Source organism: Syngnathoides biaculeatus, chromosome 11 (assembly GCF_019802595.1).
Source record: "Syngnathoides biaculeatus isolate LvHL_M chromosome 11, ASM1980259v1, whole genome shotgun sequence".
NCBI lineage: Eukaryota > Metazoa > Chordata > Actinopteri > Syngnathiformes > Syngnathidae > Syngnathoides > Syngnathoides biaculeatus.
The window spans coordinates 7,257,113-7,270,219 of record NC_084650.1 but is presented as its reverse complement, the minus strand read 5'-3'; the positions used below and the strand labels follow the sequence as shown (position 1 = coordinate 7,270,219).

Below are 13,107 nucleotides of genomic sequence, written 5' to 3'. Positions count from 1 at the left end.
GTGATCAGAGGAGCCTTGGGGAGTGCTGGGAATTGTGTAATTGGCTTGTTTAATCGTGGTATTGTGGTCGTCTAATGTGTTATGTTCCCTCGTCTGACATTTTGCGCGCTGCTTATATTTGTAAGATGAATCAATGAAAGCGCCAGTTTATGTCTCCTCCTGCGGACTTCAACTTGAACTTGTACTGGCTTGTGAGCCTCTGCACTGTCTACGGCATGGCGCTCTCTATGAGTAACTTTGGGAAAAGATTCAGCGAATCGGTGATGGTTGTCCAAAAAAAGTCTGGAAGAAACTCTAATTGTTAGCAAGTCATTTCTTGTATGCTTGAGTCCCAAGATGACTATGAAACACAGCGCAGATTTGGAATGTTTTTATTAATTTTTCTGCTTCAGGTTTTACAGATAGCAGCTTCTTGCTCCTTTTGAAGAAGATGCCTGATTTGGAGCAGCTATATGGCCTCCACCCCCGATACCTTGAGAGGAGACGAGTCCGAGGTTATGAGGCATTCAGTATACCTGGTGTCGTGGAGGCACTACAAGCCTGTCCCAGTTTGCTGGTCAGTATGCAATGTATGACAGTGACTGATCCCTAGTTCTGATGCCACTGCCAAGCTCTAATTTCCATTAGCATAATATTTCCTTGTTGAATTTCGAAATATAATTACTAATGTTAGAAATTAGTCTTAAGGGTGTGACTTATTCATGTCAATAAGGTTTGACTAAAATTGGTGAAAAAATATCTCCCATTAACTCTCTTTCAGTTAGAGCACATTGGCTGGAATTTTATGGCTACTTAGCAAGTCACTATAACTCATAGTGCAGGGATTCCCAATGCGTTGATTGCCGAGGCAGTTTTGGTTGATCATATGACTGCATGCCCCCCTTCCAAAAAACACGATCGTGCACGTTTATTGATTGACAGTTGGTTTGACCAATCCTGGCCTCTTTTGACATCACTGCGCATGTACACATAAATGCACGGTCTTTGTTTTCTCCACGGGAGTGGCAGTGATGCACCATTCCCCCCACTTTTCACTCTGTCTCTATGTGGTTAGCTTAAAATATTAAGTCCATTTTCTGTACAGAATATCCTTGGTGTGGAAGATGTATAAGGTGTTAGAAAACCTCCAAGACTGGCGTCACAAACGCTACATTTCAGATCAATTTTTTTTCCCCTTCAATGTGTGCCAAATAATCCTCCAGCATGTTTACAAACAGACAATACAGCCTTTGGTTTGTAATCAGTTTGCAAGAAAAGAGCGAGAAGGCTAAGAATTTGTATTGGAATCCAGGATACTAAGTTGTGGTTTGGCTATAAAATGTATTTTTTGTGACTAGTTCTGGAACTTTTCTGACACAGGCTATGCACAATATTGATGCCGACAACAAACATCTGTTTATTGATGTTTTGACTTCTGACAAATCCATTAAGATGAATTTGTGTTTCTGGCAATATTTGCTCATACTCAGCCAAATGCTTCAGAACTCATTGAGGGTTCGCACGCATTCCTAAAAGTCCCTAAAAACCCCTAAATTTTCAAAGGTGCGTTTAGGGGCTCATAAACGTCCTTAAAATCCGCGAAAACCGGTCAAGCCCCTAAAAAGGCCTTAAATTATAAAAAATCAAAGGGAGGACCTCTAACGCCAAAATTCTCCCAAAAAAAAAAAAAAATCTTTTATTTTAAAAAAAATAGCGATCCGTCTGGCGTCTGAAACAGCCGGAAATTGTCAACGGAAGTCACCGTGTTGACAACGAGTCGCCATCTTTTCGTTGATATTCCATTGTTCGTTTCCGTGAGTCGGCATTTCACTTCGTCTTCGTTACGTCTTTCATCGATCCAACTTGTATCATGGGGAAGTGCATTTTTCAAGATGCTTGGGTTGAAAGTAAGGAGTTTGGAAGCTGGGTGTGTCGAGATGCAAAAGATCGGCACATGTTTTACTGCCAACTGTGCAAGCAGAGCACCGGAAAAAAAGGAGACATGCCGATTTGGCGAAGACTCTCTCATCTTCCGTTGGTATGAATCTGTTTCTAAAATATCAAGATAGTGAAGCATCAACTTCAGGCAGTGGTACTAGCAGTGCATGCGCACCTACAGTTGTCCACCCATCGACTTCAACCAGCCAGAAGTCAGGCTCTATGAACGTAGTTCAATACACAAAGACGGACTCGTTAAAGGCAGGGATCGTGTGGACTTTAAAAGTGATCTGCAGCCATTACAGTTACAAATCTTGTGAAAATAATTCGAAAGTGTTTGCAGTCATTTTTCCAGATAGTGACATTGCTAAAAACTACCACTGTGGGGAAAGGAAGACTTCGTACCTGGCTACATTTGGCATCGCTGCCCACTTTTCATCTCTACTGCCTCAAAGCCAAAAAAGCCAGAATAGAGACTGACATATCTACGCTTATTGAGAAGGCTGACAGGCTGTGTGAGCAGGCAGAAGAAAAGAGGAAGCTGAGGTTTATCACCGAGCCCAATGCACTCAGAGGCAGAGCAAAGGACAAGAGAGCCTCTTTGTCACCTCTGCAGCAGCAAATAGAGGAGACACTGGGTAGGCTCAAGGAGCTAGAATAGGGGTGCTAAGACAGACATCAGTAGAAGACATTTGTGTATATAGTTGCAATTGTAGTTAGAATCAGTTTTTCTGTATACTGTTATGTGAAGACGTTGACAATGGTCATATCAATGAGAACTACCAGAAGGGGCGACAGGTGATCACTGTCACAGGTACTGAGGTACTGGAACCTTTAATGAACCAAGAACAGCCGATGGCACCATTGGGTGAGTCTTTTTTCCTTACTCTTGATTTCCCACGATGGCCCTAAATTTTTCGTGTCGGCCCTAAATTTTTTCCGTGTCAGCCCTAAATTTTTCGTGTCAGCCCCTAAGAAGGGCCCTAAAAAGCCCTTAAATTTTTTGGGTCCGACTGAGTATGAACCCTGTCATTGGACAACGCTTCACAGTATCGATCGACCTGAAGCTTACTGCGAACGCAACTAAAACATTTTTTTAAGGCAAAGGAGGAATGTTATGCAATGGTCAAACTTGATCAACCGACCTGGATCTGAATGAGCATTAATTTTACCTGCTGAGGACAAAACTGAAAGGAAAATGTCCCAGGAACAAGCAAGAACTGAAAACTGTTGCATTAGAGCCCTGGCAGTGCATCACCAGGGATAATTTCTGATAATGTTTGCATTCTAGACTTAAGGCGGTAAGTGACTGCAAAGACTATGCAGCAAAGTATTAAAAAGTGAAAGTTTGAGTTATGATTGTTAATTTGTCCCATTACTTTTAGTCTTTTAAAAGTGGGAGGCATTACAGATTAAGCCAGAAGTTTACATACACCGCAAAAACATTTTTTGTCTCACTGTCTGAAGTCAAATCAGACTAAACCACTCCTTTTTCTGGTCTGTCAGCATCACCAAAATTATTCAATTTTGTTCAATGCCACAATGATGAGGGAGATAATTTTTCCGAGAATTTTATATTACTTTCTTCAAGGTCGAAGGTTTACATAGATTTCCTGTGTATCAAGTAGCATTTCATTTGAACTGCATGACTTGGGTTTAACATTTTGGGGCAATGTGACGGCGTGACCCCCGACGTTAGATGTTAGACTATCATCCACCTCGTCACTTGATTCAGGTGTGGCCAATACGTCGACGTACATAAAGTCGCGTTCTAGCAAGCCAGCATCCTATTTACGGCAATCCCGGCGATGTGTGCTCCCCCCCCCTCACAACAACACGTTACGGTGGGCGACAGGAATGTTTGTTCCAATGTATCGCTAGCTTGTTGCCACGTACGCCAATTATGTTGAACTAAACTTTCAGCATTTTCAAAACATTACGGGTATAGACCGTTCATGTTTATTCCTTGACAGGCCAGTTCATTTAACTTTTCTTCAGATAAAGTTTGTCAGATCAAGAATTTTTATTGATGAAAAAATTTAAATACCGTTTTATATCATGTTCTACTAGTATCAGTTAAAATTAGAAATGATAATTTTTGAGTTTGAAATTTTTGTTTTCTATTTTAGTTATGTATGTTTATTTTATTTTTAATTTACAGTTATGTTATGTTAATCCAGTAAATTATGTTAAAGCCATCCCTAATCACACCCGCAATTTATATGCAGGCATTACTGACCACACCTGCGTGTGTGCGTATGTGTGTGTGTGTGTGTTTGTGTGTGTATGTGTATATATTAAAGGAAATTCATTATACTATTTGGATTACTAGATATATATCTAAGATAGTGAGCAATGTGGTCGAGTGTATCAGTACAACGTGACGTAACAAGTTTGAGACTTAAACGTTAATATTATTTACAACAGATGAACTTCTTTAACATGTTTTGCTGTACGATGTAGAAATTGTAGCATATATTTTCATTTATATTCTATATCTATATTGTAATATGTATAATGTGAGAAAAAGGACAATTTTAATGTCTTTTTACTGAACTGTCAAAAGGGAACTGAATAGTTCACTTAATTCATTTGTCTTGAGATAAACTGGCATATTTTAAGCATATTTTAATGACAAATGTGATTTTGTGCTATCCAGTGATAGGGGCATGGGGGGCAAAAAAATCTGGGCTTGGCCCTTGGGGAACTTCTACCCAATTTTTTTTTTGGTCAGGTCTTAGAAATTTTACTTTCAATTTTTGTTTGAATTTTGTTCACAAATATCACCAGAATGGACCACAGCCATCCATTTTTTCAAAAATATGCCGGGGGGCATGCTCCCAGACCCCCTACCTGCACCTTCAGTGCTCGCATTTGTTAGTGCTCGTACAATCAGAGGTGTACAGACGGTACAGAAGAGAGCTCAGCACAGTGATAGAGGAAGAGGGCCGAGTCTGACAGTTTGGGGCGGTTTGTGAGAGAGTCCATAATCCAGGAGCAGAGCTGTATGTTCAAACCAAGGTAAAGCAGTTTCCTAATCAAAAAACATGGTATTACATGCAAAGCTGTAATCGACAAAACCATCCGGACATATGAGTTCCTGTGTTGTAGGTGTTCCTATGCTGATTGGAGAGCAATGGTCATGGCATCCTCTGTTAATCTCTTTTTCCTGTAGGTTAACTGAAAGGGGTCAACGGTCAGGAATAACATAGTTTTTATGTGCCTTAGTACAAGTCTCTCCAGGCATTTTGTGACAATGGGGGGCGAGCGATAAACCAGTAATCATTTAAGCAATTCACAGTACGCCTTTTGGGGACAGAGATTATGACATCTGATTTGAGGCAGGGTGGTACTCCTGAAAATAATCCACGGGGAGCGAAGGGGTCTCGTGATATTCGCGGGGATGTTGTGCGCCTCCTGGAACTCAGCCATGATATCCACACTGGCTTGTAGTCCATAAATTATGAGCTCCTGTCGCCTAGTAATCAGGTCTAATTGGGAAAACTCAAGCACACAAGGAAGCAAACACGTAAACAATTGCCATGCTGCGGAACAAAGAAAGACCCGCTGGATTAGTGCGTGTCACCATCTTGCCATGTATCCCATTTGCGGTCAAGTTTTAGCTTCGTGGCTGATGTCTTGAGATGTTGCCTTAATATCTCCATGTAGTATTCTTTCTTCTTGATGTCATCTGTTTTATGAAGAACTGAACTTCCTGCTGCAGCAAAAACGCCCCACAACATGATGATGCCACCTCCATGGTTCAAAGTTGGTATGATGTTGTCAGGTCTACCAACTTCCCCCTTTTCCCTCCAGATATAACATTTGGAACTATGGCCAAACGGCTCCATTTTATTTTTATCTGACCACGGGAAATGTCTCCAGAAGTTAAGATCTTTGTCTTGGTGGTTTTTTTTTTGCAAACTATAATCTGTTTTATTTTGTGTCTTTAGGAACAATGACTTCTTTCTCGGTGAATGGCTTTCACCCCATGTCAGTGCAGGATTTGTTTCACTGTGGATAATGATACTTTCTTACCAGCTTCATCCAGCATCTTCACAAGGTCTTTAGCTTTTGTTTTGAGGTCGATTTACACTTTTTGGACCAAACTTTGATCATCTCTAGGACACAAAGCTGGTCTCGTTCCTGAGTGGTGTGATGTCTGGACATTCCCACAATGTTTATTCTCACGTATAATTGTTTGAACAAATGAACCTTCAAGCAACTTGAAATTGTACCCAAGGCTGAGCCAGACTTGCAGAGCTCCATGACTCTTTCTCTCATTTCCTGTCCGATTTATTTTGATTTTCCCATGATTTCAAATATGGAAGCAGTGTGTTTGAGATGCGGCATACATCCCTAGGTGTGTCGCCTATCAACTCACAATTTAACTTATCAGGAGCTTCCAAAGCCATGACCACATCTTCTGGACTTCCCCATGTTCTTTAAAGACAATACTTTTTGTAAACTTCTGACCTTGGAGAAATTAACATACAATTCTCCAAGAAAGACCCTGTCATTATTGTTTAACAAAATTAAATAATTTTTGTGATCCTGACTGACCTGAAACAGGAAAGGTTTAGTCTCATTTGACTTCAGACAGTGAGACAAAAACAAGTGTGTTTTTGCACAGTGTATGTAAACCTATGGCTATAAACTGTATGAGATGCACGGGAAGCTGTTCTAATTCCTCCACAATTTACCTGATTGAAGCTAAAAGTCTGCAGTTATTGCAATTACTTTCAAGAAGGATGTATTCATAATGTCAAGGTTTCCCAAACGGTATCGCCAGTTAAAGTGTCTGCAATGTGCTGGCCGGTTGGTGTGTCTTAGTGTGCTCCCATATTTCCGAATCGGATATAAGCAGGACTATACACTCGCGATTCAGAGGCTCAAAGTAAGCACGCGCTCTCTTAGTTTTTGGATACAAGATCCCGGATGTGGGTAGCATGGGCAGAGTTCTGAAAATGACGCTCACTGATTTGGTCAAAAGGGAGCTGTCAATCATTCCCACGGATGCATCCATTGTGTTGTCTTCCCAATATTTATGGTCCTGACTGTACGGGTAGAAAAGCTGTACTGTTCTAAATTTTGTAGATAAATGTGTTATTTTTACCTGTATTTCAGGGTGTTGAAACATCCCACCTTGAACTGGTGGAAGCCATTTGGAACTACATGCCACAGGTTCACATACTTGGAAAGTTCCGGAATCGTAATGGGGCGTTCCCAATTCCTGCTGAGAATAAACTAATCATCCCAGTTACTGCAAAAATCCAAACACTTCACCTTGTGGGTGAGTATGGTGTACCAAAACGACTAAAAATACTACAATATCATATTGTACAGGACAGGCCATTTGTTTTGTTTTTTTTCAGTTACCCATGCCCCAGTTCGCCTTAATTTTCTTTGAAAATAAAATTTTCTGTAATTTTGCTGATAAATGCACACGCTGACATATGGATACGAATAGACGCACTCGTGGTGTAACAACATCTTGAGGCCAGTATGAATGAAGCTACCATGGTCTTGTCGTATTCATCACTGCTTTGTCAATCACCTTTTACATCCATCCATTTTCTGAGCCGCTTATCCTCACAAGGGGCACGGTAGTGCCCCAGCCAGTCCCAGCTATCCTCGCACAGGATACGGGGTACACCCTGAACTGGTTGCCAGGCAATTGGAGAATAACCTTTTCTGTTGTAACAATTTAAAGTAAAGCTTATTAATGCAATTCAAAATACATTGTTAAATTATTTAAAAATTAAAAATAGAATGGCCAACCAGCTGAATGCATTCCAATTTCATCCAAGTTCTGCCATTGAAACTCAGCTAATCTTCCCTGTTCATGTGCCATCAAAACTTTTCTTATTTTGGAAAGTTACTTGGGCTTCTGGCCTTTACGTTTCATGCATTTGAAATCAGCCTCCTCATTTCTCTCATCTTGTCTCTTTCATACTGCTGTTTTCTTTATCAATGTTATACCCATGTTCAACAGGCATTGCCCAATATTAATCATCCATCAATCCATCCATTTTCTACTGCTTGTCTGAGGTTGGGTCGTGGGGGCAGTAGCTTTAGCAGGGACACCCAGACTTCCCTCTCCCCAGCCAATTCATCTAGCTCTTCTGGGGGGTTCGTGAGGCGTTCCTAGGCCAGCCAAAAGACGTAAATCCTTCCAGTGAGTCCTGGAACGTACCCTGGGTCTACTCCCACTGGGACGTCCTCAGAATACCTCACCAAGGAGGCGTCCAGGAAGCATCCGGATCAGATGCTCCAGCCACCTCATCTGCATCCTCTCCATGTGGAGGAGGAGCGGCTCTATTCTGAGCTCTTCCTGAACTTCTCACCATATCTTTAAGGAGGAAACTCATTTTCTGCTGCTTGTATCCAGGATCTTGTTCTTTCGGTCACAACACACAGCTCGTGACCAAAGGTGAGAGTAGGAGTGTAGATCAACCAGTAAATTGAGAGCTTTTGCTTTGGCCTTTGCTCCTACTTTGGAGTATGACTGACTGATGTAAAGTCCGCAACATCCACTGATGCTGCTCCAATCCACCTGTTAATCTCTCATTCCATTCTTCCCTTACTCATAAACAAGACCCCAAGATACTTGAACTCCTCCACTTAGTACAGGATCTCATCACTTGACCTGAAGGGGGCAAACCACCCTTTTTCGACTGAAGACATACAGATTGTCTCAGATTTGTAGGTGCTCACTTTCATCCCTGGCACTTCTAACTTTGCTGCCAAATGCTCCAGTGAGAGTTGGAGATCACAGCTTGTTGAAGCCAACAGAACCACATCTGCAAAAAGCAGAGATGCAAGACTGAGGACATCAAACCGGACCTCCCCTATGCCTCTGCTGTGTCAAGAAATTCTGTCCATAAAAGTTATGAACAGAATTAATGACAAAGGACACCCCTGACAGAGTCCAACGCTCATTGGAAGCAAGTTCGACTTACTGACATCAATGCAGACCAAACTCTTACAACGGTCATACAGGAACTGAACAGCCCTTTTTAGAACCACTCCCGAGGGACCTGATCGAACGCCTTCTCCAAGTCCACAAAACACATGTAAATTGGTTGGACAAACTCCCAGGCACTCTCAAGGAACTTTTCGAGAGTGAACATCTGGCCCACTGTTCAACAGCCAGGATGAAAACTGCACTCCTCTCTCCTAATCTGAGATTCGACTTCCTGACAGACCTTACTTTCAAGCAGCCCTCACTAGACCTTACCGGGGAGATACCCCAGAGATAGGAGAGCACGCCTCAGAAAACCCAGACTCTGCTTCCTCATGGGAAGGCATGTCTGTGGAATTGAGGTCTTTGAAGTATTCTCCCTACTGACTCACAATGTGCCGAGTCAAGGTCAGCAGTGCTTCATATCCACTATACACAGTGTTGATGGTGCACTGCTTCACCCTCCTGAGACGCAGGATGGTGAACCAGAATTTCCTTGAACCCATCTTGTAGTCATTCTCCATGACCACACCAAACTTATTCCAAACTCGCATTCCGCTTGGCCAGCCGGTACCTATCAGCCTTGGGAGTCCCACAGGCCAGAAAGGCCCAATAGGACTCCTTAAGCTTAATGGCATCCCTCACACATGGTGTCCACCAACGAGTTTGGGGTTTGCCCCCATGACTGGCGACAACCGCCTTACAGCCACAGCTCCAGTCGGCCGCCTCAGCAATGGAGGTGTGGGTCATGGTCCACTCATACTCAATGTATCCTGTCTCTCACGGAAAATGAACAAAGTTCTGTCGGAGGTTGAAGTTGAAACTGCTTATGATGGGATTCTCCCAGATGTTCCCAGCAGACCTTCACAATACATGTGGGCCTGCCACGTCGAACCGGCATCTTCCCTCTCCATTGGAGCTAATTCCGCACAAGGTGGGGATCAGTTCATAACTCTGGCCCTCTCTTAACCCTAATGTCTAAGACATGCGGCTGGAAGTTGGATGACACCACCACAAAGTCAATCATAAAATTGCAACCCAGGGTGTCCTAGTACACCCTTAGGCTTGAACATGTTGTTTGTTAGGGACAATCCCTGATGAGCACAGAAGTCCAATGACAGAACACCACTCAGGTTCTGATTGGGGGACCCATTCCTCCCAATCATGTCCTTCTACGTCTGTCATTGCCCACTTGAGCACCCTCTCTACGGACTCCAAAAAGGGTGGATACTGCTATTTTGGGCATAGGCACAAATGACCTGTCGCCCCACAAAAGGCGGAGACCCTCTCGGCCACTGACGTAAACCCCATCGTACAGGTGCCAAGCCGGGGGGCAATAAGTACACCCACACATGCTCTCACTGTGGGCAAGTCCAGATTGGAAGAGAGTCCAACCCCTCTCAAGAGGACTAGTACCACAGCCCAAGCAGTGTGTGGAGGCGACTCCAACTATGTTTTGTCAGAACTTTTTGACAGCACACACCAGCTCAGGGTCCTTCCCTGCCAGACAGGTGACGTTCCATGTTCATAGAGCCAGCTTCTTTAGCCCGGAATCAGATGGCTCAGGTCTCTGCCTTTAGCCACCGCCCAGCTCGCACAGCATCTGACCACTTTGGCCCCTTCCACAGGTGGTGAGCCCATGGGAAGGAGGACCCACGTTACCCTTTGGGGCTGTGCTCGGCCGGGCCCCATGGGTGCATGCCCATTCACCAGGCGATTGCCTTCGAGACACACTTCCAGGCCTGGTTCCAGAGGGTCAAAGGGCTGTGAGCCTCGTACAGTCAAGGGAAACTTTAATCCATTTATGTTTTTGATCATAGGAGTCTTATGGTCAGGCTTTGTCCGGTCCCTCACATAGGACCAGTTTGTCATGGGTGTCCCTACCAAATGAGTAATGCCCCAGACAACTTTAGCTCCTAGGATTACCAGTTTTGGTCGATTATCTGACTGCTTGCTAAAAAAAAACGTCAGCCTATCATCCATCTCGTCACTTGATTCAGGTGTGGCAGATACGTCAATCGCACACACATAAAGGTGTGATCTAGCAAGCTAGCCTCCTACTTACGGTTTCTCTTTTGCTTTCTCCAAGGCAGTCCTGACGATGCGTGTGAGCCCCCCGTCGGTAGATTGCGAGAGGCTGGCTGCTTGAAAAGTAGATTTTGTGGTAAAAAAGTCTAGGCACCCCTGTTTTAGAGATTACCTGATCAATGCTTATTCTAATTGAAAACCCAACTGACTGGGTAGCTTAAGTTAGCATCTGATTATGGCTGGGATTTACCTTCAAATAACAAATTTTGACACACACTGTTTTAAAACATAAAGGCTGGTAATGTAGCAATGCTGTCAGGCATCCGTATATTCTTCCTGATCAGCATAAAATAAGTTTATTATTATTGTCTAATCCAGAGGAAATGTATTTGTCTATCATACAAATGTAGGTAAAATTTCATAAAAAAATATTTTAAAAATTCTCAACACAACAGAAATGAAATAAATTAGCGTCAAAGTCAGTCTCAAGATTTTGTTCGAAATGTCACTTAGATTTGGCAAGTTCTGTAACTCCCGGAATGTGATGTCATGCAAAGACAACATTTAGCCAGAGAGTGAAAAAGCTACTAAACGTGGTGAGGAAGTGTGTTGTATACGACTGTTCTGCGTCAAACGCTGACGGAGTCAGATTACATGAATGGCCAAAAGATGAACAGAAAGGCAGCTTATGGACCAGGACCAATGTGCTTTTGTGGAAGCAATGTTCATCAGGTTGATCATTCCATGGAAAACAATACATGGACACTGAAATTAAGTCACAACTTGCTTATTTCCCAACCCATTTTAAAGAGGGTTACTGTTAAACCAATAAACCTACGCGGTTAAAAAAAAAAAAAAAAAAACAATCTCATGTAAAAGGTACTCCAAGCTTCCTTGTCATAATTGTACATACATCATTTTACACAACCATATGTAGCATTGTATCCTCCCATTCTTGATCAGTTTTCTTGCTGTCCACACACATGGAATGTGCTGACGACTTTGACCTCCCTAGTTTAGCATCGGCACAGTGTTCAAAATGGCCACCATATCTACCAACATATGCAGTGCCCTGTGAAAGTATTCGCCCCCCTTGAACTTTTCAACCTTTCGCCACAATTCAGGCTTCAAAAATAAAGATATAATTTTTTTTTTCAAGAATCAACAAGAAGTGGGACATAATCGTAAAGTGGAATGACATTTATTGGATATTTGAAACTTTTTTTTTACCAAATAAAAAAAAAGTGGGGCGTGCATTATTATTCGGGTCCCTTGCATTAATACTTTGTAACGGCACCTTTTGCTGCAAGTCGCTTGGGGTATGTCTCTATCAGTATTGCACATCGAGAGACTGAAATTCTTGCCTATTCTTCCTTGCAAAAGAGCTCGAGGTCAGTGAGGTTGGATGGAGAGCATTTGTGAACAGCAGTCTTCAGCTCTGCCCAGAGATTCTCGATTGGATTCAGGTGTGAACTTTGACTTGGCCATTCTAAAACCTGCATACGTTTATTTGTGTACATTTGGATTTATGTTTTGGATCATTGACCTGTTGGAAGATAGATCTCCGTCCCAGTCTCAGGTCTTTTGCAGACTCCAACGGGTTTTCTTCCAGAATGGTCCTGTATTTGGCTCCATTCATCTTCCCATCATTTCTAACCATTGAAGGGATTTGCGAGTTTGGACCCAACGCGTGTTCACGAGTCAAGGAAGATATGACCAATGATTAAAAAATGTTTACAGCAAATGGATTTATTCCAATGGAATGTGCAATACAGAAGTCCAGGTCTTATCTAGGTATCTGCAGCACACGAGATCTGTGTCTTCTAGCAGGATAGCCCAAGAAGAAGACAAGAGCTGCCCGGTACACAAGGTTTTTATATGCATGGGTCCATGGTAAAAGTGGCTGCCCCCCAGTCCCCGCCCACCCCCACCCCACCCCCCGCAGTCTGGTCCTGGGCCGGGATGGTAACTTTCCGCTCCTTATCTGGTGTCATTCATCTCCACGGCAACGCCTGGGAAAGGAGGATGCCACCAGCCGGTTTTCTGCTTAGAAAGATCAAGGACAACCACCGGCTCCACAACCCATCCTTGTCTGATTAGCAAATGGACAACACATTATCTGTTGATTAAATTGATACGGTCATATTTAAGCAAATAATGGAACTGCAATAAAAGTAAAATAGTCTTCATTGCCTCTC

At 42.9% G+C, this 13,107-nt stretch overlaps 1 protein-coding gene across 3 annotated transcripts in view; it reads left to right on the top strand.

Moving 5' to 3' along the window:
* The window catches only part of fbxo38 (F-box protein 38), a 101,784-nt gene that overhangs the window by 19,459 nt on the left and 69,218 nt on the right, over positions 1 to 13,107 (top strand). For all 3 annotated transcript variants that reach the window (XM_061834580.1, XM_061834582.1, XM_061834581.1), the window contains exons 4-5: positions 393 to 556; positions 7,045 to 7,210. In XM_061834580.1, the coding sequence (XP_061690564.1) occupies positions 393 to 556; positions 7,045 to 7,210 (330 nt within the window). The remainder of the gene's footprint in view (positions 1 to 392; positions 557 to 7,044; positions 7,211 to 13,107) is intronic.